This window comes from Microplitis mediator, chromosome 5, assembly GCF_029852145.1.
Source record: "Microplitis mediator isolate UGA2020A chromosome 5, iyMicMedi2.1, whole genome shotgun sequence".
Taxonomy (NCBI): Eukaryota; Metazoa; Arthropoda; class Insecta; order Hymenoptera; family Braconidae; genus Microplitis; species Microplitis mediator.
Genome location: NC_079973.1, coordinates 9,559,915 through 9,586,500, shown reverse-complemented (window position 1 = coordinate 9,586,500; position 26,586 = coordinate 9,559,915). Strand labels below are relative to the sequence as shown.

General features: G+C 26.7%; 2 protein-coding genes and 1 long non-coding RNA gene across 6 annotated transcripts; 2 read left to right on the top strand and 1 right to left on the bottom strand.

Annotated features, from left to right (window-relative positions):
• The first annotated feature begins 1,237 nt into the window (after positions 1 to 1,237).
• LOC130667478 (E3 ubiquitin-protein ligase RBBP6-like) lies at positions 1,238 to 18,369 on the top strand. 2 transcript variants are annotated; one of them, XM_057469081.1, is made up of 15 exons: positions 1,238 to 1,754; positions 1,831 to 2,065; positions 2,498 to 2,737; positions 2,847 to 3,013; positions 3,091 to 3,435; positions 3,519 to 3,777; positions 3,872 to 4,109; positions 4,186 to 4,513; positions 4,596 to 4,662; positions 4,749 to 5,033; positions 6,026 to 6,181; positions 6,269 to 6,550; positions 15,143 to 15,361; positions 15,446 to 15,703; positions 15,781 to 18,369. In XM_057469081.1, exons 1-15 carry the CDS (start codon positions 1,589 to 1,591, stop codon positions 18,239 to 18,241), a joined length of 5,706 nt encoding a protein of 1,901 aa, XP_057325064.1. In that variant the 5' UTR covers positions 1,238 to 1,588; the 3' UTR covers positions 18,242 to 18,369. The 2 variants fall into 2 exon arrangements, with proteins under 2 accessions (XP_057325064.1, XP_057325063.1); XM_057469080.1 differs by having other exon boundaries at positions 4,593 to 4,662.
• Positions 18,370 to 18,496: 127 nt separating this feature from the next.
• LOC130667483 (uncharacterized) lies at positions 18,497 to 26,038 on the bottom strand. 3 transcript variants are annotated; one of them, XM_057469089.1, is made up of 5 exons: positions 25,054 to 26,037; positions 24,644 to 24,985; positions 24,395 to 24,554; positions 19,952 to 19,994; positions 19,651 to 19,846 (listed from the first exon to the last, which is right to left on the bottom strand). In XM_057469089.1, the coding sequence occupies exons 1-5, from the start codon at positions 25,693 to 25,695 to the stop codon at positions 19,783 to 19,785; spliced, it is 1,251 nt and encodes a 416-aa protein (XP_057325072.1). In that variant the 5' UTR covers positions 25,696 to 26,037; the 3' UTR covers positions 19,651 to 19,782. The 3 variants fall into 3 exon arrangements, with proteins under 3 accessions (XP_057325074.1, XP_057325072.1, XP_057325073.1); XM_057469091.1 differs by lacking the exons at positions 24,395 to 24,554; positions 24,644 to 24,985; positions 25,054 to 26,037 and adding exons at positions 18,497 to 19,575; positions 21,638 to 21,724 and having other exon boundaries at positions 19,637 to 19,846; XM_057469090.1 differs by lacking the exons at positions 19,651 to 19,846; positions 19,952 to 19,994 and adding an exon at positions 23,944 to 24,270 and having other exon boundaries at positions 25,054 to 26,038.
• LOC130667489 (uncharacterized) lies at positions 20,077 to 21,354 on the top strand. Its single transcript, XR_008989848.1, has 4 exons — positions 20,077 to 20,426; positions 20,501 to 20,768; positions 20,837 to 20,962; positions 21,038 to 21,354. It is a non-coding gene; the product is annotated as an uncharacterized LOC130667489 (long non-coding RNA).
• Positions 26,039 to 26,586: the final 548 nt, after the last annotated feature.

Genomic DNA, 26,586 nt, shown 5'->3' with positions numbered 1-26,586 from the left:
TTTTAAATCATTTTTTTTAATAAGGGATAATATAGGGGAAACCGTTGGATACCTGAAAATAACTAAAGTTTTATTAAAAGCTACTACAATGTAATTTTACTTTTTATAACAACATTTTCTTTTTTTACAGCGCGTATGAGGGGTATTTTAATTCCCTTAAATACCTAAATATTAATTTTCAAAAAATAAAAACGTAGATTGGTAAATTATAATGCACCGAGTGTTTCGTTTTTTATTTTACAATTAGAGTATTTATTCTAGAAGAAAACTCGAACTATACTCATGTAAAAAAAAGTTACTTCCGAAAATATTTCATAATTGTGAATTTGGAAATTAGTCACAGTTGTGAATTTTGAGTTTATCATTTTTGGAACGTTGGATCAGTTTTTAACGGTTCTTATAAAAAGCTCATAATTGGTTTTAAAGTCGTTTTTTCTTTTTTTTTTTTCTTAATGCTCTTTGGACTATAAAACTTTTCGTAAGTCAAATTATTTTTGCTTAAAAAAGTAAGAAAAGCGTTCCTAAAAAGTACTCTAAAAATCATTAGCTCAAAATTAAAAATTGTCTAAATTTTAAAAGTTGACGGTTGTGAATCTTTTTTAAATATCTTCAGAATGTTTCTTTTTACACAGGTAATAATTACAAATCCTGCTTTTAGAAATGAAAAAAAAATGAGTAATTTTGCTGTTAATTTTATACCTTTTGCTCTATGATTATAATTTTACACTACAGGAATGTCAAGATCATTAATGTATAATATTTGAATAATAAGCTGATATCTAGATAAAAAAATATTTTTACTTAAGAGTTATCATTAAAAAAGATATCGTGCAATAATTAATTTGAAAATAAAGTTATAATTTAATTGTAGTCATGCCCTAAAATATAACGATACTCAAATTATTACTCATAGAGTCAAATTCATAACTAATTAGCAAATAAAATAGAATGATAGTTAAATAATTATGGAATTGATTTAGAAATAGATATTACTATTAATATATTTAAATATGTAATTGAGTGTAATGATTTTATTTAAGTCTTTGGGTATTTAAGCACAACATAGGGGCCCATTTTTATGAATTTCTGGATGACGTCATATAGCAGGTAATATTTCTTGACCTTGTTGACCAATAAAATAAAAGATATTTGATCACGTGAGCAGTTATTTCGTGAAAAATTACCCAGGATGCCTTGTAGTTTGTAGAGCGACACCTCGTTCGTAGTTAGTACTAGGACTACTAGGATGATGCGTACTTGCGCACTTATATGCTTGTGTGCATCAATTCGTAACCTTAACCTTAAACAAAAAGATTGATCGATATTTGTTGGTGAGAAATAATGTTTAACAATCGCATTATTATCTTTATTAATTTAACTGTTGTTATTATCAAGTGACGTAATTATGTAGATTACTTATTTTGTATAAACTGTGTTATATTTACGAGAACAATTTATAGGATTAAAAAAAAATAAAAGACCTGTATGTTTAGCGTGCATTATGTGTGTGTATGTGTAACGTGAAATCAGAATAAATTGTGTTTTTTTCGATTATATTAATTTTTGAATTTAAAATTTAAAATTTAAAATGTCTGTACATTATAAATTTAAATCTGCCTTGGAGTCAGATATTGTATCTTTTGATGGTTTACATATCTCAGTAGCAGATCTTAAAAAAGCCATTTTTCATCAAAAACGTATTGGAAAAAATGCTGATTTCGATCTTCTAATCACTAATGCTGAGACAAAAGAAGGTAAATTTATATAATTTTTATCTATTATATTATTTGTAACTGCATGATTGTTATTTAATAATTTTTTTTTGTCTAGATTACACGGATGATAATACACTAATTCCGAAAAACACAAGTCTTATTGTTGCACGAGTACCTGTAACGGTTCAACAAAAAAGATCATGGAACCGGTCTGAGCCACAATCATTCGTTAATTTGAAGGATGAATCTAATTTAGGTCATGCTGTTGATCTAACCAGGTTAGATGGATCTGAAGAAGATAAAATTCGAGCCATGATGACTCAATCAACCCAGGATTATGATCCATCAAAGTAATTTTTTTTATTTCTTATTTTATACATTTTATAATTTATTCGTTTTCACGGAAGTACTATTATCATTTTACCGAAAAACAAATATATTATATATATATTTTTTTTATATATCGTGATATTAATATTAGTAGTATTCATCTATAGAATACTTAGTATCATATCTCAAGCAGCGGATTTATCAAAAAGATGGTCAATCAGAAGCTGTATTTTAGTCATACAGTTATCTGAATAGTTACCTTATAGAAAATTTTGAAACCTATATTTTGAAAGTTATAGGGTAGAGAGGTCCAGTTACCTAAAAGTTATTTTATAGATACCTTGCGTTGTAATTGAGATAATATTTGTTGGAAAAAATTTAAATAATAATAGTAAAAAAAAAAAAAAAAATAGAGTAATATCAATAATAAAATAAAATAAATTTTTGATCAGTTACATGAAAATCCGTGGCGCGAACCAATCAGGCGATCTACCTCCAAAATATCGCTGCAATAAGTGTCATCAACCTGGTCATTGGATAAAAAATTGTCCCCTTGGTGCCAGTCAAGAGCCAATCGAGATTAAAAAAAGTACTGGAATTCCTCGAAGTTTTATGGTACCGGTTGAAGGGCCATCAGTTCCAGGCGCCATGATGACACCAACAGGTCAATATGCTGTTCCTGCCATTGATCAGTAAGATTTTTTTTTTCCATTTATTTACCAATTTTTATGTTTCATTTATTTGAAATAAAAAAAATTATTAAAATTTTGTTTTAATTTTTATTACTTCTTATTTTTTTAGTCAAGCATATAAAGAAGGTAAAAAAGAGCGGCCTCCTTTTTCAATTGATGAAGAGCCTGTTGTTAAAAAACCAGAAATCCCTGAAGATCTACTTTGCAATTTATGTAAGGATTTACTAACTGATGCTGTTATGATTCCATGTTGTGGAAATTCATTTTGCGATGAATGTAAGTTTATTTTAATCTTTAAAATTTATAATATAAGACATATTTATTACAATGGTTTTTGTTTTGTTTATATTTAGGTATTAGAACTCTATTACTTGAATCCGAAGAACACCAATGCCCCGATTGTCCTGAAAAAGATATATCACCAGAGAATCTCATTCCTAGTCGATTCTTACGTAACGCAGTAATGAATTTCAAGAATGAAACTGGTTATGCTAAACAACAAACTTATCAATCCGCTGGAAAAAATTCAACTGCGAAAAGTACAGCTCCTGTAACACCATCAATAGAAAAAGAAAAAATTGAAACTCCAGTTTTACCTACTCCAGTGGAATCTAAAGAATTATCTCAGGAATTACCTACTGTGGAACCAGAAAATTCTCCAGCACCACAAGATACGAATAAAGTACTTGTTGATCCAGGTAAATTTTTGAAATTTTTTTCTTGTTAATATAAAATGAATTAAAATTGAATTGAAAATTAATAAATTTAATTAAATTTAAAGGTGTAAATGAAAATTTAGCAAAGTTAGATGTCAAAAGCGAAATCATCGTTCATCCATCAACAATTGAAGAAGAATCAGATGTTGTACCACCACCACCTCCAGGGACAGAACCTTTATTACCAATACCATCAGTTAGTAGCTCACCTGAAAAAAATAATCAAGTAGTTTCTGGTGAGAAGAAAGATTATGATTATGAATACGAAGAAGATCAACGTTCAAGAGAACGTCATCAAAGTTTTAGCAAAGATAATCGCGAGCGGTATATATTTTTCTATAAATATTAATATAATGTTATACTTGCAAGTAATTTTATATTTTATAAATATTTCATTTTAATAATTTTTGGTACTTAGAAGTGGAGATAATCGTCGTACGGAGAGTGTGAGACCTGTCACTAAACGTAGATCTTTGTCACCAAGGCAGTCTCGTCGTAATGATTATCCAATGCATAATGCGCCTGCACATCAGCCAATAAATTCTGTAAAAGGATATCAAAATATACCATCAAGTAATTCAACCCAATATAATACAAATACACAACATTACGATTCTGAAATTCGAAGAACTGATGAAGATCCAAATAGTGCTCCAGTAAGTATCTAACTTTTTAAATAAATAACGTTGATAACATTTAAATATCATATATTTATTATTTTAAATGATTCAGGTTATGGATCCTCATCAGTATCCACCATCAACAGTTCATCAAGCTCCACTTCTTCCTTACCCACCTGGGGAAGACCGGATACCATCTCTGCAACCACCTCCCCCGCAAGGATATAATCAACCACCTCCGGTTATGCAGGCACATAATCCACCACCTCCTATGTCTGATCCCTATATGGGCCATAGAATGCCGATGTATCCGCATCAGCAAGGACCACACTATGGTCCACCAAGATATACTCGACCGCAGTATCAGCAGCAAGGATATCGGCCCGCTCAACCTCGTAATTATAATGGCCCACCAAGACCTATGAGAGGAATGCATCATCGTAAGTTTTTTTTTATAAATTTTATTAAATTTAAAATGTTTCCATATAAAATTTACTTTTTCTAACATAATTATGATAGTAGGTTATCGAGGTATTCAACCTCCTCCTCCAGGATTAGGCAGAAATATGTACAATGGAAATCCACCAGGGTAATTATTTGTTTTTATTTACTAACAAAAATTTCATGTTTATGATTAGTAATATTTATTATATTAATTTTTTTGTTATTTTTCAGAGTAATTGATGATCCTCTTGAAGCGTTTGAACGTATGTTACGAGAAAAAGATGAAAGAGATAGAAGATTGGGTAAAGGAAGACGACGATCTAGAAGTCGATCTAGACGAAGTTACACGCGATCACGATCTCGTTCTTTAAGTCGTCGATCTCCTTTACCATCTCGCGTTAGTAGGTCAAGAAGTCCACCTCCAAAAAGAAGATCTTCTAGGTCACCACCCCCATTAAGACAACGTAGTAGAACACCTAAAAGAAGATCTCGTAGTCCAAGTGTTTCAATCAGTAGGTGAGTCAAAATCATTTTTTTATTTTTATTCATTTATATGTCAAGATCTTACATTTTTAAAATTATTAAATTGATGTTTCTTAACAGTTAGCTCCAACTGGCTGTTAGAGCTAAAAAAATATACAATTGTTTGAAAATTATTTATCATAATCTTGTTAAATTCAAAAATATTAATAGACGACAGACAATGTTTCATTAAATTTGATATACATTATATTTTTCTACTTTTACTTTTTGTATTCGAAAAATAAAAACAAATCTGAATCATCCTAAAAAGTTACTGTGAAATCTTGAAAAAGTTAATCTTTAACTAAAATTTTTATAGGTTAATCCGGTACCTATTTTCTTATTTATAATGGAAATTAATTATTTCGCGTGAAACTTGATTGATTACATTTAAGTAACGCTAATTAACTAATAGCGTCTTGATTTATAGAAAAAAAAATTTAATTATTGATTTTATTTTTTTATTGAACCTTAAACATAACTCGGTGAAATAGTTTAACTTGAAGCATAATAATACTTATTTGTATAAATTTTAAATATATAAAACAAACTACTTTCCATATTATAACTTAATATAAAAGCTTTACCTTATCACGAAGTATGATAGATTGATATACACATAATTAATTTCAACTAAAAGAAATGATAATTGATAAATAATTATTAGTAAACCTTAATTCATATTCAAAGTATTTTTTTATTTATTGTAAATTTGAATTAACTCATTGTTTTCAAAATCCCGCTCAGTCGGGCATGTTTTATTTTAAGGAGATTCTTAAACAATGTCTTGAATTTTTAAACTGAGCGGGTAATGGGTCTTTTACTTAATATTTAAAATGTTTAATTTTATAATTACTCTTACTCGTTTATCCTTTATATTTATAAATATAATATTTATAAATTTATTATTACGTTATTCGCGAATTAATAAACAATAGACACATTAAATAAACTATGGGATCTAAATATTTATAATTTTATTTCAGATCAAGATCGTATTCTCGCAGTCAATCACCACGTAGCTCTATTTCACGAGATCGTGAGAGAGATCGGGAAAGAGGAAGAGAACGCAACAGAGATCGTGATCGAGATCAAGATTTTCCTCCTACAAGATATAGATCACCTGATCGCCCCCGTCCAAGGTAATTATATTAAATCAATCGATATTACATATATCAAACTTATTGTGTAACAATTTATGAATAAAAATATAATTTTTGTTTTATTAGATTTCAAAGGGAGCCTGCTAAATCACGTGAATCACGAGAAAAATATAATAGTTACTACAATGAGCCACCAGCAAACGAGTTTGGATTTAGAGAACGTGAACGTGATGGGGCGAATAACAGAGAGAGATCTGGTTATCGTTATCCGCCACGAAATCAAACAGCACATCATAATATTCCACCGTTGATGCCACATCTAAATGCTGGTGCTCATCCACCTCAACCACAACGGTCCTTTGGGGGGCCTCCGCAGGACAGGAAAGACTATTATGATTCTTACAACAGGTATTTCCGCTACAGTAGTATTTTTCATATTTGTGTATTTATTAAGAACATCCTGATCAATATATTTAAATATTACTTGCATGTTTTAACGTTAGATTATTTCATAACAATCCGTAATAATATCAGTATAGACCAAACATATGATATATATAAATATTATCAAAAATAGTTATATACAAATCCACTGAATTATTTTAACAAACGATGCGCTATAATATATTTTTTAAGTATATATACAAAACTTTAAATAATATTTTATTTATACTTATCAGTTGATCATATTTTTTTATTTTATTAACTGATAATAATAATGGTATCATATAAAATATATACTATTAAGCAACAATCACTATAATAGTGGATCATTTCACTGATTAATCATACTCTATTTGATTTTTAATCACGTTTCCCATTACGAAACAACTAATAAGTCAGCTCAAATTATTAAAACAAACTATTCAGTAAATAATTTTTTTTTTTTGATAATTATAAATATCAATTTTACATATAAGGTAAAAGACTCAGTACCCGCTCATTTTCGATTTGAGGTATTTTTTTTTTTTTGTGGTTTTAAAAACATTAAAATCAAATTTTAATTCAAGGAATAATCTTATAATTAATTATTTATTTATATTTATACTTAATTAAGTATGACAAATTGTAAAAAGAATAATAATATTGACTCCAATTCCATTAATTATTTATAACATTAATTGTTAAAAATACTCAAGTTATCCGATCATGTTATTTTTGTAGCAAGCGAAGTCCATAAATTAGAACCCATTATTATATATATTATATAAATGACTTCTGACAAACATTACTATGACATAATGCTACTCACAGAGTGTTAGTTTTGAGCAAATCAAAACGTAATTAATATTTTTCATTACTTATTATTCATTTTTAACATAAAGGTCGTTGAGTGGAGCCATAGGGTGCATTCGAAAATTCTCTAGCTCGAGCTCTAACAAAGCGTCGTCATATAGCGAGTGCTAGAGCTAGAGCATTTCTGAATAATTTTAAATATCATAGGTAAATAACAAAATATTTTGATAGGTCATATTATAATATGAATTGAGATACAAAAATAATTATTTATCACTAAGCATTTCCTTTAGTTGAAAGTTTTTTTTATAAAACGCATTAATCAGTTAAAGTGAGCGACTAATGATCAAGTTTCGGGTCTTTTACCTTCTATATATATATATATATGAGTATTTAAACTAGGAATACATCGTAGCCTTTATAAGATGTGAAAATTCACAATTTATGTATACGCTTATTAGAATACTGTGTTAATGAAAAAATTTCAAATTTAAGTTTTATAAATGTGATAATAGATGAATAATAATTTATGTTGATGTTTTTTCATTATAATTAATTTATTATCTCTTGTTGACAAATTTATTCGTTCAGTATTGAATTGTCTGTGAAAATTTTTTTAAAAATCTATATTAGTATTAGTATTAAATTTTTAAAGCAAACAAAGTTGCTCATATAAGAGTTTACTATTTAGTTATCAAATAATGGCTGTGTGGAAGTACCAAAGTGTATTTAATTGTTTTTCAGTAAATTTTTTTTGCTTAAGAATAATATCATTGTTCAATTATTAAAATAACTTTATTAAAAAATGTATGACTATAATTAAATTTTATTAATTTTAGTCAATCGCTTAGTATTCATTCGATATTATTATTATTTTAAGTGAAAAATTATTTAAAATTTAAGTTTTATAAAAGTCAACTATTGGTCAATGCAGAATGGCTATTTATTATATCAAAAGCAGTCTTTGAAATGATTATTTTGTAAATTTGGTTCTGAACAGTAGTGAAAATTTATTAATATCCAGTAAAATCCACTTAATTACAACATTTTTACTCAATCAATTTGAACATTTTAACAGTTATCATTCTTATTAATTTTCTTAATGAATATTACATTTTTCAATTGGCCAACAATTTACTTTAATACATATAATTAATTATAATTGTTGTTGTATTAAATTCTGATAAATTTTTATTCTATTTTCAATTAACAATTTCATACACAACAGGTGATTTAAAATGAATTTTTATTTTTAAACCATTAAGGCAGAAGTTATTTAGATTGCAAATTAAGACATTAATACAGTTGTAAAAAAATTTTATGTAAAAAATATTCAAAATTATGAAAATTTCAAGTTTTCAATTACATACTCAATGTGTATGTGTTTGAAAAAATTGCATTAGATTTTGAAAATAACTTTTGTACTCTAATATTTTTAATATTTTTTTCTTCAAATTTAAAATTTTTTAAAATTTTTTTAGTTTATTTGATTGATCGAAAAACTCTATCAGTATGTTATTGTGCGATTAATACATTAATCATTTATATATATTTTTTTTTTTTATTGTAATTTAAATCACATAGTACGATTTATAGTACTTTCTATAAATCGATTCATTTTCATTACAATTTTAAATTCTTAAGTAAAAAATTTTATGACATGTTCGTGTTACTGAGACGTGATTTTTTTTTTAAATTTCAAAAAATTATGTTTTATAACATATAATATTAAACAGAAAATTATTCATATATTTATCAATGCTCAAGCAGTATTGTTATCGTTATATATATATTTAGTTATTGTCATTGTATGACTGATGCATTATTTAACAAAATAAATAATATATATTGTGAAATTCGTTTTGATGAGTGATTTCGTCCGAGTATTTTATAAATATAATTTTGTTAATAGACTGAAACCGTAAGCTTATGTAAAAATGATTAAGTATTTCTGATGAAACGGAGTAATTTACCAATTGTTTGATATAAATTTTTTTTTAAAATATGAAAGATTGTCAACATTACTGTATCTATTATTTTAATTTAGATATTTTGACGTTATGTTAATCATCGTTCATAAAAGTTATGTACAATAAATTTAGATGCATTCAAATTATTGCTATAAGTATGAAAATATAAAATAACCGTCAAGATGAAAACGTGATAATAATTCGCACATGTTTGAAACGGAATCCAAAATATGTAAATAATTGTTCGTAATTTTTTCTTTATTTCTAATAAAATGAGAAATATTTCATTAAATTTAAAAATTTAATTAGAGTAGAAAAGTAGAGTATTTTTTACATTACACGCTAACACATCAATCAAATTTTAATCAGTAAACTATAACTTTTTTTTTATTATTATTATTAATAGACTTATTTTTAGTTTTTTACATTTTATTTTTAACTCATAGTAATCATGCATCGTTTAACGAATTGTTTACGAGTTTCATGAAATTTATCTGTTACATAATTTATTTCATAAAATATATACACATGATTGTATGATAAAGTATAAAACTCACTATTTAATTGTATTTATTAGTCAATATTTTGTAATAATATCTTTTATGCAATTAAATCTCATTATAAGTATAGTATAATTTATTATTGCACTGTTGTTATTCTTTTTTTGTTTTCAAAATTGTCTAACTCAATTAATCAAAAATACATTTTTAAAATTCAAATTAAAATCATCGATGTATTTCTAATCTCTTATATTTTAATTTCGTTATTTTTTTTTTCTTTTTTTTTTTTTTTACAAATCCAATTACTGTAATGAGATTTATTTGAACAATTAATGTATATTCTGTGATAAAAAGTAAAATTATATTTCAAGTAAATTTGTAATTTAAAAATAATGAGTATCATAAAATATGAGCATACAATTTAAAATTATTTATAAGAACTACATAATGACAATGATTTTTTAAAATTATATGTTAAATTAGCTGTACAATAATTAGTCAAATGTTTTTTTAACGATTTTTATTGTAATTTATCATAATTACGTATTTTATATTTCATGTTAAGATACTGTGATTACATTATTTGTATAATAAAAAAAAAATAGCTCGAGAGATTAATAGTTTAATATAGTAAATTTTAGAAAAAAAGAATTATGTGTATTGTCTTAAAAATGTTAACTTTAGCTGAAACAATTAATAGAAATAGCAACTCCAGCATAATTCAACGAGATGTTTAAACGGCAATTGTCTTCGCAGTTTCAATGCATCGCTTGATTCGAATTAAGGTAAATTCGGGACCAAATCAATATTTATAACCATGATATTTTTGTATACAATTACGTTAATTACTTAATTTTTTTTTATTTTACAGTTTAAAGTAATTATTATTTTATTCTAAAAGTTGACACATACATTTATATATATAGATATATGGAGGTTTAAAAAAAACGACTTTTTCTCTTTTTTAAAGTGCCATCAATATGTAAGTTGCAGTTGGTATAAAATCGATAACTTTTACAAGAGTTAAATTTTTACTATTTGCAACTTGATAACAATTCATCTAAAATTGGTTTTTGTAGGAAATTATATTAGTTTTATAATTATCAAGTGCTCAATTTTGTGAAATTTTTTTTATAAATATAGGGTAGAGGTACCGGTTCCGTAACAAAATATCCGAAGACAAAATAACCGCGACAAAATAACCGCAGACAAAATATCCGCGGACAAAATAACTGTACGGTCAAATATCAGTTGCCAAAAAAACGTCAAATCGATATATTTGAATAACTAATTAATAATGATTAATTAGGAATTATCAAGCAAATTTTGACAAGTTTTATTATTGAAGTATACAATAATAATTTTTATATATAACAATATTATTAATGATCTGCAAATGTAATGATCTGATAACATAAATATTTTAATTCATAAATACATTCAAATCATCGAGTATACATTTGTCATGATTAAATTACATTTCAATAGTCATTTATGACCATTGTGTGTGTGCAATTACAAAAATATACCCGCACACAGAAAAGCTGTAAAAAATAGCACCCTTTTTTCACAAATTTTGTGTGTGTGCGATTACAAAAATGTGCCGACACACAAAAAAACTATGAAAAATAGCGCCCTTTTTTCACGAACTCTGTGTGTTTGTGCAATTACAAAAATATACCCGCACACAGAAAAGCTGTGAAAAATAGCGCCGTTTTTTCACGAATTTTGTGTGTGTGTGTGTGATTATAAAAATATGACCATCACCATATAAATTTTTCTTAAGGATATTTCGTTGTGTGATTATTTTGCCCGAGGACATTTTGTCATGTGGTTATTTTGTCCGCGGATATTTTGTCGTGGGGTTATTTTGTCGTGAAAATGTTTTGTCCGCGGTTATATTGTCCGCGGATATGTAGTCGCGGCACCAGAGGTACCGTTTTTCGCCATTTCAAAGCCAGTTTTGGACACTAAAAATTTAAATGACATAATTTGTAAAATGCGCAATTATATAATTAATATCTCAAATGTTTTCAAAGATACTTTCATCACTAGTACAATACAATTCTTTTTATTATACTTTTTCATTAATTAAAATAAAGTATTAAATCTTGAAAAATGGAGCAGTAGCCACAATTGGATTTCCTACCCTACTATGGTGAAAATTTGCACAAAATTTAACTTTTTATATAGAATAATTTTTCAACAAGTCATCAGTTCAACAGAATTATAGTTCGTTATCGGGATACATTCTTTCATAAAATTTAATAAGCTTTTAACGTTGATTTTCTGATATTGCTATATTATTTTTGTTTTTCACAGGACTGAAGAAAAAATAGTATACTACACACCTGGAGAGGAAAGTAAGACATTCCAAGCCGCGTGTACAATTGCCTACTCGAGGTGAAGACAAACACGCGGATTGGGACGTCCTATCTTCCTCCGTGGTGCATATACTATTTTTCACCAGATCTGCACCTGAAAAGTTTAATTTTTGCGTTTATATTGTGAGAAGAATGGATTATGCGCTAATTCTTATCATTTGTTTTTCATAAAAGAAAAAAATAAGTTTCTTCCCGCCTTTAAACAGGGTAGGAATTGAAATTTTTGGCGCGTGTATGGTGAAAAAATTTAATCTTTCAGGTGCAGATCTTGTGAAAAATAGTATACACACCACGGAGGGAGGAAGGTAGAGCAAGATGTCGCCTTCAACTTGGGTAGACAATTATACACGTGCGTTGGAATGTCCTACTTTCCTCCTTTGGTGTTTAATATACTAATTATTTTTATCAATATTAATTCGATAGATGCCTTGGATTTTTTGTTATTAACTGTTTGATTCTCTACAAAAATTTCATCTCCGAAACTTTATATTGATATTATGATGGCACATTGTAATAAAATATCGAGCAAACTTTTTTTTTTTGTATTTTAATAATTTTATGTAAAATCAAAAACTAATAAGGAGAGACAAGCAATGAAATATTAAAAACTCATTCTTAGTAAAAATATTTATACAACAAACCAAAGATTATTTAATTTATTGCTGGAATCAATAGTCGTATTTTAAAACTTGCCCTTATATATTTATATACATAATGAATTACATTACGTAATTACAGGATCAAATTAAATTTATTAAACGAATTCAAGTTAAAAAAAAAAACAACATAAAAAAATAATAAATATAACGAAGTCTACGAGAATAAAATGTATAATACAAGAAGAAATATATAAAATTAAATAGCAATCAATTTGTGATAATTTTCGAAGAATATAATGGAATATATATTGTCTATGTTCATCATCAATACAAATGTTTTTAATAAATTATATTAAATATTATATTAATTGTAAATTAAGGGCATTCTCAGACCGTGTCCCCTTCCTCACTTTTTTGTAATATTCAATGACTTTCAACTGTCATAACCGTATTCAAATTTTATCAATTAATTAGTAAAAAATTAAAGCATTAATTGAAAAAAGAATAATTTCACTGAGATATAGATTTTAAAAAAATTACTTACAATATAATTGGAATTTTCAAATTTTGTAAGCTAAAATGTATTTAGCGAAATTCGTTAAGAATGCCCTTGAATAATTTTGTCATAAGAGTGACATTACTATATTTAATATATAAATAATAGGGGTGTGCGAATCGGATTTGAGTCGAATAGTTTGATTTGATTTGATACGGATAATTCGCAAGTTCTAACTATTCGCACATCCCTAATAAATAATTAACATTACATGGAAAAAAAGGATTTCTCGACGCAAGAACTATTTTGCATTATGAGTTGAAGATATAAAATTTCTTAGGACTAGTAAAATAGGACCAATAAATTTTTTTCGCCTTACAAAATTTTTTTCTTTTCTTAAAGCAAGTAAAAGTTTCTTGGGGCGAGTTAAATTATTTTGCGCCGAGAAATCCTTTTTTTCTATGTATGTTTTTAGAATGAATTACATAATTAACTTGATATAAATTTTAATTTTAATTTTTAATGCAAAATTATGTTATAAATTATGACAATTATTTTCCTGTTAGAAATTCCCATAAGGTTTATGTTGTCTTCACTGACAGCAGTTTTATTTCTAACTGTTGTCTTTGAAAATTTTCACGAATTTTATGTTAAAATCTTATATATTATTCTCAATTAGTATAAAAATTAATTTACTGTGAAGCAAATTGTCAGTAAATTTTTGTAATATTATTATTTATATTAACATCTATTATTTTAAATAGTTAACTTTAATAGCAAAGTAATAAATAAATATAATATTCAGTGAAACAATTTGTGTTAAACCAGTAATTGAAGAAAAAATTTAACAAAAATATAAAATCGACAATTAAGTTTTAATTAATATTGTTAAGTAGTATATATTTTTTAAGGCTATTGAGTAATGAAAAAAATTAAAAAATAATTATTATATATTTTTATTACTTAAGATTTTATTTATTATATTTAATATCAATTATACACCACAAGATAATTTTAGATCAAGATATAAAATTATTTTTAAAAGTAAAATTGAAAGTGAATAAAAAACTGAATAAATGTATGAGTGTGAGCGTAAAAAAAATTGTAAAAGTGAGAATGCTGCAGTATAAAATAATTAAGAATGTAAACATACTTTTATTAACTATTTAAAAAATTTATTCACCCAAACAATTTGTATTATATTTTGTCAAGTAAAATTAGATTTTAATTTTTATTTATACATATATTTTACATTATAATTGTTTCTGTAATAAAGTTTCCAATTCTAGCTGAATTATTAAAATAAACGTGTTAAATAATTTTTTCCAACCATGTGCACAAATTCCTTGCCTTACAATTTCACGCCCTAAAAATTTACTAAGTAAGTCCTGTAATAAAAAGGATCAACATTTTTATAATTAACAAAACGAAAATAATTCTGTAATTGCGTAAATGTTAATTAATGGCCTTATGATTTATAAATACTAATCATGTTTTCTAGTTTTATTTTCAGCTTTTCTAATTATTTATTTTTAAAATTTATACTAAAATTATTTTTCCGGAAAAATGTATAATTAATTTAAGCAAAGCTATAATAAAGAAAATTGTTACATTAGTTGGAATAAAGAATAACCTTCACCTTAAAAAATTAATTTTATTTTTATAAATTTATTATATTCTATAATTTATGAGAGCTGTGAATGTTTCGCAAGTTAATTAATAATTTAAAGAAATTATCAAAAAATTATTATTATTAGGTTTAAGAAAACTAAAAGTAATTTATTTAAAAATTTTTTTTTGTTTTTTTGTTATCAGATATTCTGGTCCACCTAATCAACGAATGAATAGCCCTGGACGTAAAGTACATCATAAACGTATTGACGATGTTGCACCCCCTGGAACTGAAGGATATTATGATCTTCCACCGCCTGGTGTCGACAGAGATAGAGCTAGATTATCAAAAGAACGAGATCGCGACCACATTAAGGATACAGAGACTGATAGTCGTGATCGAATGCCATTGCAGGATGAAAGGTTTTTATTTATAAATATTTATTTTATACTTTTCTAAGAATATTAATTTGAAATTTTTTAATTATTTGAATGATATTATTACAGGATTCGAGAGCGTGATGATCATCCGAGAGAAAAAGACGAAAGAGATCGGCGAGCATTTGATCGCAGTTCAGATCAAGATCGTCCCAGAGAAAAGGAAGACCGGAATAGACCAATTGTAAATCGGCAACGTGAGGAACGACCTCGAGAAATTGATGATAGAGAAAAAAGAGATAAAGACAAAGATCGAGATGAAAAATATAATCGTGATCACCGCGATGATGAACGTCCAATGGAAAAACGTGATTATGAAAAAGAACGGTAATATTTTATTTTTTAAATATAATTTTTACAATTGAATAAATAAAATTTTATTATTATTATTATTAATATTTTAGGTATAGAGATGACCGCGATCGACACAGATTTGAAGATAAAAATCGTCCACGTGAAAGAAGAGAACGTGATTATCAAGTAGAAAAGGATAATAATCGTGAGCGTTATGAAAAACCTGCAACAGACAGAAAGAAATTACAAAAGAGTTCTAGTCCTTACTCTCAAAAACCATGGAATGAAACTAAAGAATTATCACCAGAACGTTCAAGAAAGAAAGACAAAGATTACAGTGATAAAGCTGACGAAAAGAAGAAAGAGAAGAAAATAAAAGATAAAAAGAAGAAAAAAGATAGTGAAGAAAAGGAAAAGAAGAAAAAGAAGAAGAAGGAAAAGAAGTTGACACAAAAAGAATTGGAGAAAAGTGAAGCTTCAAAATTAATTGATGAAACTGATAAAATTGGTACTGATTTAAGAGTTGAACAATTAGCTTTAGCTCATAAAAATACCGATGTATCATCAACAACTACTTCATTAAACACAGTTGAGTTTGAAGATAAATCATTAATGATGAATCCAGAACCCCCTGAGCAAACAGAACAAGATTTATTACGTCAGGATGATACAGAGTCAGGTGTAAATCCTCCGAATCCAAATTTCAAACCTATTCCTGAATTAAAATCAGAGTTTAAAAAATCATCAATTGATGATCATTATAGTGATTTAGATAATAATGAAATAAAAACTACCGATACTGATGAATTTTCAGTACTACCCAATATCGAAGAAGATGATATTAAAGATAATGAGGATGAAATGAATTCATCAAAGTCGACATCTGCTACTGAACCAGAAGAAACAAGTCCTGAAAAGTCAACATCATCATTGAATAAAGATTTATCAATTAAAAAAAGTGAATTTTTAGCACCTTTGCCGGAATTATCTAAATGGGAACGAGATGAAAGTACTGAAAAATTAGATGAGGTTAGTAGTGCGTCATCACAAATAAATGAACCAATAAGTGAATCAAAATCAACAACAGAAGTAACTCGTGATGTATTAAAACGAGCCGAAAATGCAATATTTCAAAAAGCTATAAATGCCATCAGGCCTATTGAAATTAAAAAAATAAGTGAAAATCGTAAAATTTTGTATCAAAATCCAGAACCAAAAGTATTTGAACCAGAGATTAATCGTGATATTAATAAAAGTTTAAATGTCACTGTTAATATTGGTAAAAATGAACGTAATGTTGAAATAACAGAGTCATCTAAAAAAAGTAAATTAGATCGAACTAAATTTAAATTAACCGAAACAACACATTCACCTACCCGATTATCAGCTAAAGAACGTTTAGGTGAAAAAATAGATGATGATAAAGATAAAAAAGTAACAATAAGTGGTGTCAACAATGATCGTAAAGTTTTTATTGATGATAGTAAACGCGAACGCGAACGCGAACGCGAACGTGAACGGGAACGGGAACGAGAACGGGAACGAGAACGAGAACGAGAACGCGAACGCGATCATAAAAATGATCGTGTTCATGAAAAGGGAGATACTAGAGCTGGAGATAAATATGATTTGCAAGATGAAAGTGACAGAAAGAGTAGCCAAAATAAAAATGATTCTCGTGCTGGTCGCAATGATAAAAATGAAAAAGAACGGGAACGACAAATTCAAACTCCACCTCCGCTTACAAGTAAACACACAAGTGAATCTGATAAAATTCATCATCTTTTAAAACGTAAACGTGATCAAGAGGATAGCGATGATAAAGACGATAAAAAAAGTCGTGGTGACAAAAAGCGTAAGAAAGATCACAGAAGTCGCAGCAAATCACGTGAACATAAAAAACGCAAAGAAAAGAAACACAAAAAAGATAAATTTAATGATAGAAAACAAAAGCACAAGGAATCGACTGTTAAACGTGATAAACAATCGATTGATTCAGAAGATAAATCTAATTTAACAAATATATCAAATCAAGAACAATCACCAGCAAGAAAACACCAGCAGCAGCAGCAACAGCAACAACAGCAACAACAACAACAACACAAAAATCCAAAATCAATTTCTGATCGTAAACGTAGTATACTAGATGAAGCCAGTTTTGAACCAGATTATTCAGCATCTGATTCTGATTCAGATAACGAAGACCATAAAACAAATATTAAAAAAATAAAAACTGATGAGCAACAGCAATTTGATCAAGACAAAGGAGTTTGTGGTAAAATAATAAAACGTAGAGTGAGATCAACAAGTTCTGATGATAATTCAAATTCATCCGCCAGTTCATCAACAGAATCTGATAGCTCAGATGATTCATCTTACAGAAAACGTAAGAAAAAACATAAGAAACACAAGAAACGTAAATCAACTAAAAAAGACAGCAGTTCAGAATATGATAGTGATTCAGATTCTACACCATCAAGTTCAGAGGAAGAAAAACACAAGAAAAAATCTAAAAAATCAAAGAGTAAAAAGAAGCAATTGAAAAAAAAGAAAAAATCTAAGCATAAATAAATTTTATAAACAATAATTTGATTGTAATATTAGAATATGCTCACTTGTAAATTATGTTCTAACGTATTCTATATTAATTATATTATAATTATTATTCAATTACGTTAGATATTACACTCTGTAGTTATTATAAATAAATTTTATAATTAATACAGACGCAAAATACAAATTATATTACAGTATAATTTATACTATGACTATTAATATTATCATAATTTATGACATTATATATTATAAATAAATATTTATAACTATTATTTGTCAGTCGAATTTCATTTACTTTATAGATTAAAATAAAAAATAGATTGTACTTTCGTAACATCATGTCCGTATGAAATATCATATTTAAATAAAATAATATTAAAAATAACATTCATCTTAATTTTTTTATTTATTTTATTATTAAGAAAATAACAATAATTTTTCTCGTCCCCTCATATCTATGATAAAATTTTTTAGTGTTATAAAATTTTATATCGCTGTAAAATTCTTAACTTGAATTTGTGCCTTTTTATATTATAGTTTAAACTCTTTTATTGCCAATTATTCAGATAAATAAATTTATTTATATCAATCGAAATACATTTTTGAATTCCGCGGGGAAAAAAACAGCTGTATTTATTTTTTTTTTTAAATTAACATTTTAAATATTCTGTTACTACTTATAGCCAAATCTATCTATTATCTATTTTATCAAGAGAGAATAAGAAATATCTAATCCATGCCATTTCTTTATGATAATAAAAATTGAACAAATTAAATTTTGTATAAGTGAAAATATCTTGACCTTAATTTATGTCTTTTTATAGCTTTAGGTATTTTTATGAAACAATTAGTCCAATGTCCAATGTCAAGTTTCATAAATAATTATTAATATATAGACAACAGCCTTTTGGTTAACTCTCAAAATTTAATAAGTTTTTTCATCTTTTATTGCAGTTGAAATATTTTAGAGAAAAAAATATATATATATTAGACGATTAATGAAAAAAATTAGACCGTGTGTTGATTTTTTTTAAGAATCCCATGATTATATAAGTATCGAAATCAATAAGTTTGCAAATTAATGACAAGATTTATCTTATAAACTTGAATGATAATAAAAGTAAACAAAATATCTGAGTATATTAATAAATTTGGTAGTGAAACTGGGCATTATTTTATAAGGCACAATATTGTTTTATTTTATTTTATTTATTTAGTATTTTTAAGCTTTTTAAAAGTTTCAGTTAAGCAAAAAAGTAATGGCAGTTTCTTCGTTTTTTCATTTTCTTCAATACCTAGATTTTGTGCAACCAGAGAACGATCCAATGATTGTTTTTTCGAATCACATTCTGAAATTTAATGTTATTAATTTTATTGAAATGATTAAAATTTAAGTAAATAAAATAATACCTGACATGAACACATTTAGAGTATATTTGTATCCAATCCAGTCTAAATATTCACGAATAAGTTGATTCAAAATCAATACATCGCTAGGCATTTCACATTTATTTACTCTGCTTGATTTCGATGAATTATCCAATAATTTTAGTACTTCACTGCGCATTTCCGCTTTTATACATCGCAATTTTCCATCCGCTTCTAATGAATCTCGTACCGCTTATTCAGTAAAAACAGATAAATTTTATTATTAGCATATAATAATAAGAAATATTTTCACCATGTAAATATAGTGGGAGTAAATAGTTATTAAATAATAAATACCATTTATTAAATCTTTCTCTGTAGTCATGTTTTTTAAAACAACCTGAAACAAACGAATAAAAGGTAAATTATTTTCTATTGGCGTGTTTGGCAGTTTGGCTCAGTTTGGCTGCTTGCGTGCTAGGGGTTGCTAGGGGTTGCTTGCGGAGCGGAACCGATTAATAGACCAAGAATACAATTGTCAATTTTAAAATTACAAATATCATTTTACTCTTGAAAAATATCTAAAAAATATCCTGCGTTTAATTAAAAAATTTATAATTTTTATAAAGGTGTCAATCGGTTAATTATTCGAACGGCAACTGTTTAAATTATATAAATACATAGCGTTCGGAAAATCTCGTTCACTTTCGAAATTTTTCGGGCTTGCTTCTAGCAGGTAAGCAGCCTATACCAAGCGACAGGTGTAAGATAAAGATCGTTAAGGGGGTACCCCCGTGTAATGGATTAAAAAAATCCATTTTTATTTTTTTGCGTAAGTTCATTCTTTAACATGTGTAGAATATGCTATGGTAAAATGATTTTTTAAAATTCAAAGTCGTTATAAAGTTACAGCAGCTTGAAGAAGCAGATATTCGGAGCGCTTATGAGTTGAATAGTAGAAGGCCGGGGCCTATCGTTACGAGTAAAAAAAAAAAAAAAAAAAACAGAATTGAAGCAAGAGTAGAGCAATCCACTTTGAACAAACACTTTGTGTTTTTCTTAAACTGTGTTTTTAAAACTTTCGTCCATCATATCTTGACAACGGTTCCGCCGTTTCATTTAAAATTTATAGACTCAGCACATGTAGACGCACGGAATCATCCAGAAATTCCGAGTATTTCTATTTTTTTTCGTAACGGAAAAATAAAAAAAACAACATCAACTTTGAAACTTTTTTTTCAGAAGTCTGCCAAAAACCTAATTTTCAATATTTGCAAACGATTCTAGTTCACTCGATGCATTTAGGTTTACACATAAAAACGCCGTTTTTTTTTTTTAGATAAACGATGAGTCGAAATCATGGAGAAAGTGAGTATACTTATCTAATTAAAAATTGGACTGAAATCAATAATTTTTAGTTTTGAAAATTTACTATTTTCTTAGAGGAAAGTTGAAAATTATTATCTGCGTCAACGAATTTCTTCGTAATCACGTCCGTAAATCCATACATTTACTAATCGCAAGTTAAAATTTTAACATACAATATTTCTTAAATATTTTCATATGAAAATATGAAGAAAAAAAAAAAATTCAAAAACTGTTTGGAGAGAAACGGCTTAGTTAGCTTGTTTTTGGATCTGTGATATTGATACTTTTAAAAAATTATTGTGTAAATTTTCTGTACAATATTGTAGAAATTTTATACATTAAAAAGATGGAAAAGAAATTATGTTTATTTATTCTTTTTCTAAAACTTTTAATGACAGGCATCCTGTTATAATAATTAAATTATTACTTCATTACAGTACATTGCGTAACGAGTGAACTTATCCTAATCAAACAAAACGATTCACTCAATGATGAATGTATATCTATATAGTAGTGAAATTGAATCGTTTTAAATTGTTTTAAATCGTTTCTTTTAATCAGGGAAGTCAATCACTGTTTGTCAAACGCTATGGTTTTAGGCGAGTGTTTAGTGCCCACCGGAGATAAGTACTAAAAGACATTGTATTTTACGGATAATGGTTTAGTCCACTTTACTTTGTTCAACAAATTTCTGGTCATCCTGATTTTTTAAAAAACACCTGTAAATCAAAGTCACGATATTCGCTTATCATTTTGTGAAAACTATACGTTAATATAAAATATGAACAACTAATTGAAAACTATTAAATATGTTGGTGTATGTCATTCTAAAGCTATTTAGCGTCAATATTTTGTAATAGTAGAACATGTAAGAAAGATATTAAATAATGACTTGAAGAGAGTGTCGTTATGAGCTCACATTATGTCACGCTGGTGGAAAATTTAGAAATCTTAATTGTTTCGTATTTATCATAGTACAACAGTCGATAAATGGCTCTGAAAGGGTATGAGTTAAATGAGAAAAATAAATATATACACATCATAGATGGAGCGGCTGTCGAAGTGATTATAATTATAATTCTTGCTGAAAGAATTTTTCAAATAAAAAGTGTGAGGTCTTTCGGCCCTGAGATTCGTCCCGTTGCCAATCTGTGAATTTGATTCGGTTTTAAAAGAGAATTTTATTTGGATTTGAATTTAAATCCGATTAAGTTGGCCGGATATGGGATTACCCGAAGCCTAATAATATATGTCTATATATATACACATATATATACACCTTAAAAAAAAAAAAATTATAGTCCGGTAAACGAGTGATTGTCGACCACGTGTTTTTGCTTGTATTTAAAATTGAGTAATTTTAAAATACAAAAATTAAGGATACTCTTATTTTATTTTTTTATAAAAAAAGTGTAATAATTTTTTTGTAATATTAAATACTAATTGAAGAATCATGTTATAAATTTAAACTAATCACTGAATATATATTTGAAAAAATATTGTTTAAACGAGAGTAAAGTAGTTTGAATGGTTTAAAGCCTCAATTGAAGTGTGTAATTATTTAAGTGACTATAAATAAAAAAGAAATGAAGAAGAAATACACATTACATGATTTACGTAAAAAAATTAATTATAGAATGTTTTCTGCCATAGAAAACGGGGATGATTATATCGTAAAAAAAATAATAAGTAAATATGGTCTGTCTTATTGTCGAAATTGGAGAGATGGGTATCAGCTTCTTTGTGAAGCAACAAAACATCTTCAAGAAAAAATTGTTGAAATTCTCATTATGAATAATGCTAAAATAAATGTTGAATTGAATATCGACAATTCAAATTGTTTATTTTCAATGCCTCTAATAAATGCTGTTTCATTAAAAAATATTAAAATGATTGAAATGCTTTTAGAGCGCGGTGCTGTCATCGGCCCGCAATGTAACTGCGGCTGGTTTAAATCACCGATAACGACTTGTATACATAGAAATGATGTTGTTATTATTGAATTTTTGATAAATTATTTTAGAAAAAATAATGATAAACAACGACGGCAAAAATTTCTCAACAATACATTAGCAAATGCAATAATGGGTAATAAAATTGAAATTGTTAAAATTTTATTAGACAATGGAGCTGATGTAAATAATGATGATAAAAATTTGACACCAATTCATTATGCAATAAAATCTCAGAATGAAATATGTATTGAATTATTATTAAATTATGGAGCAAACATTAACATACGAACGGAAAAATGTAATAATACACCACTTTTATTTGCTGTTAAAAATATGCTTACGTCGAATGTTATTAAAATTATCTTGGAAAACAACGCAAACATGAATTTTTTAGACGATAATAATCATACGGCTCTTTATTACGTAATTAATAATATGAATACCCTTTCGCTTTATCACCATTTACAATCTAGAACGAGAAGAACTTTAAATATAATTGTTAAACATTTAGTTAAAAGAAAAAGGAAAAATTTATATGTATGTAAAGAAAATTTGAATTTACTTGATACTTATGTACACTGTAAAAATTATGCTGAGAAATGTGAAAAGGAAATATCAATTTTAATGGCTTGTAAAATAAATAATACCAACATTTCGTTTTTTGATATTTTAACTGGAAATACACATGATTTGATAACTTTTGCGAAAAACGATAATGTTAGGGTACTTGAAAATTATCAAGAGCTTAAAACTAAATATCAAATTTATGGTTCAATACTGAACCGTTGTCTTCATAAAGGTCTTAATATGAAAACTCTAATTGAAAAAAGCATTCAAGTATTTCAGCAGAAATTTACTATTATTTTCTTTCAATTACCATTTGATGTTATAGAACATATATTTAAATATTTTAATAAACGTGAGTTTGAAAATTTTTTAAGCATTAATGAGCATGCAGAAGATTGAATAATCAGATTTTATAAATTTTTAAGACAATATTATAGTATTGAAACTTTTTTTTATTTATTTTATTTTACATTAATATACCAGGATTATTTTTGTGTATGATAACTTTATAAAAAATGTACACACTGTAAGAAAATTTGCGGATTTAATCCAGACTGAATGCGAAGTGGATGATTTTTTATTTATTTTATCCAGAAGGGAGTTTATTTTAACATTAAAATTCCAGATTGGAGTGGATGCGGGATAAATAAAATCCACATCGCACTCCGCTGAAAAAACAAACTTGTTATTTACTTCGATTATCAAGTGTTTTTTTTTAAACTCTGGAACTCCGAGTGACGGAGTGAATTTCAATTGAAATAAAATCCGAAATTTCTTACAGTGTACCTAAAAAATCTTAAGTTGTTAATTATAATTTTCCTGTATTTATAATTATGAGTTTAATAAATAACTTATTGTATTTTAAAAATATTAACAAATACTGTGTAAAAATAAATATTTATTTACTTACATCTAGAATTTACAAAATTAACAGGTAAACCAAGTTGATATAATTCCTCAGATGTTTTTATACCTAAGTCTTTATAATAATAATTTACAGCTTCCCAACAAATATCTGTGAGTTTTGGTATCTTTATCCAAGCAGAGTACAATTTATTCACTCCATTTAACTAAAAAACAAATTTTTATTATAATCAATAAGATCAATGGCTAAAGTTATCTATATAAATATATAAATATTTTCTTTTTAATATATTACACTATCGTATAAAGGTTTAATTCTTCCGCCAAAGATAAACATTTTTCCACTAGGGGAAATCGTAGCGTCATGTTCACAAATAGGCTTTGGAAGACAAAGTCCGAATTGTTTTAAACACGTCCATTGCAATGTATATAAATTAAGTTGCCAAACATCATCATACATTTTTGTATCGTTTATTCCACCTGATATTATTAAGTTGACGTTTTTACTTTCAAGATCAATTAATTGACTAGTTCCAAAATTAATTCTACCGTCAGGAAAGGGTTGGGCGTTATTTAAATCTCCAATTGTATTTAAGATAAACCAACGATTTTTGTCAATATCGTAAGCATGGATTGTCTAAAAAATGAAGTTAAAATATTAAATAAAAAAAAAATGATTTAATTGGTAGGTAGTAAATAAAATACTTTTAGTTGAGGTATTTTTACGCTAGGTAATTTAACAAAAAAAACAAAAATTTTTTTCCCATCAAAAGCTAACTCAACATCTTCATAACGGTCAGGAAAATCATCAGCATTTTCAGGATACAATTTTTCCCAGTTTCCAATTATGGGATTTATCCTGAAGACACCTAAGTCATTACAAGTTCCAATTGTATATAAATAAGAACCGTAGCTTATAAAATTGTGTGAAAATAAACGTTTAGGTATTGGTCCTTTTGTCGTCAATTTAATCACTTTGTATTCGTCTTTTAAATCACAAATGTATAGAAAACCTTTTGCTCGATAATTTTGAATCCAAGTAGCAACGATAAGTTTATCTGCTTTTAAAGTTACTCCAAGAACCATTTCTTTTTTGGTTGGTAAATGCTGTTGATTTGGCAAACAAGTCCATATACTTGTAGCCAAATTATATTTCAAAATTTCTTCAATAATTTTTGGATTATCAAAATCAATAGTAGTAGATTGATTCAATACATAACGATAACCACTAAATGAATACAAGTGTTTTTCATCACAAAATATTGATGGAAAAGTTCTAGGTGATGGTTTTAGTTTACTTTTTTTGTTCTTACACTCCGTAAAAGCAAACGGTTTAAATACGTACATTTTTTAAAATTAAAATAATAATAATAAAGATTATATATTTTTGTACTTGTGTTTACGTTTTCTACCTGATGGTCTGTCTAGATCATAAGATAAATACACGTGAAGTTGTCAGCATTTAAATTCGCGGGCTTTAAAAGTTAAATTTGTGTGTGTCTTAATTTAAACGCATGCGAATGTAGATGGGCTTTGATATACATACATATGTATAGATGCGCTATATAATTTTATATTTTAATATTTCAATAAAAGTAACAATAAGAATTGTGATTTTAAAGTTATGGATGTCTATTAACTACTTATTAAAAATTAATTATTTTCTATTCGTTTCCTTCTTTGTGAAATAAAAGATCGGGAGTAGTTACTAAATTTCCGGATATTATAAGTATTTCTATTACATACGTTTTAAACATTTATGGGACTCGAATGATGAAAATCTTCCGAGGACATTTATCTTATGAATTTTCCAAAAGCTGAAAAAATCGCTGTAATAATAATCAATTAATCTAAAATTAGAGAATTTTTTTAGTACGGACCAGCTTTAATTAGTGCAATTTTTATATTTATTTCATTCAGAAAATTGTCTTATGATAATTTCTTAGATCGAATGATTGCTAATCGTATTACTTTTTTTGTATCTTTTATGAAAAATTATGTATTTTTTTATGGCAGCAAGGAGTCTTTGACTCTGTGGCCAAATAAATAATTTAATTATTATTATTTTTTTTTGATAAATGATATGAAAATATTATATGAGTGTAAATGTAGCAGACATCAGACAAATTTAAAATGGTTAATAAATAGAGTAAACAATTAATCAAATAAAATTTGAAAAAAATGCGCATTTAAAAAATTTTGAAACTAAGAAGTGCATCTTTTAAAAATATTTGTTTT

Bases quoted from the DNA above. Each gene is read 5' to 3' on its own strand.
- LOC130667483 (XM_057469089.1), bottom strand. From the start codon at position 25,695: ATGTACGTATTTAAACCGTTTGCTTTTACGGAGTGTAAGAACAAAAAA. The intron at 19,995-24,394 runs GTAAGTAAATAA...CGTTTGTTTCAG, and splicing joins TAATTTTGTAAATTCTAGAT to GTTGTTTTAAAAAACATGAC. The intron at 19,847-19,951 runs GTATTTATTATT...TTACTGAATAAG, and splicing joins AGAGAAAGATTTAATAAATG to CGGTACGAGATTCATTAGAA.
- LOC130667478 (XM_057469080.1), top strand. From the start codon at position 1,589: ATGTCTGTACATTATAAATTTAAATCTGCCTTGGAGTCAGATATTGTA. The intron at 2,066-2,497 runs GTAATTTTTTTT...ATTTTTGATCAG, and splicing joins CAGGATTATGATCCATCAAA to TTACATGAAAATCCGTGGCG. The intron at 4,663-4,748 runs GTAATTATTTGT...GTTATTTTTCAG, and splicing joins TACAATGGAAATCCACCAGG to AGTAATTGATGATCCTCTTG.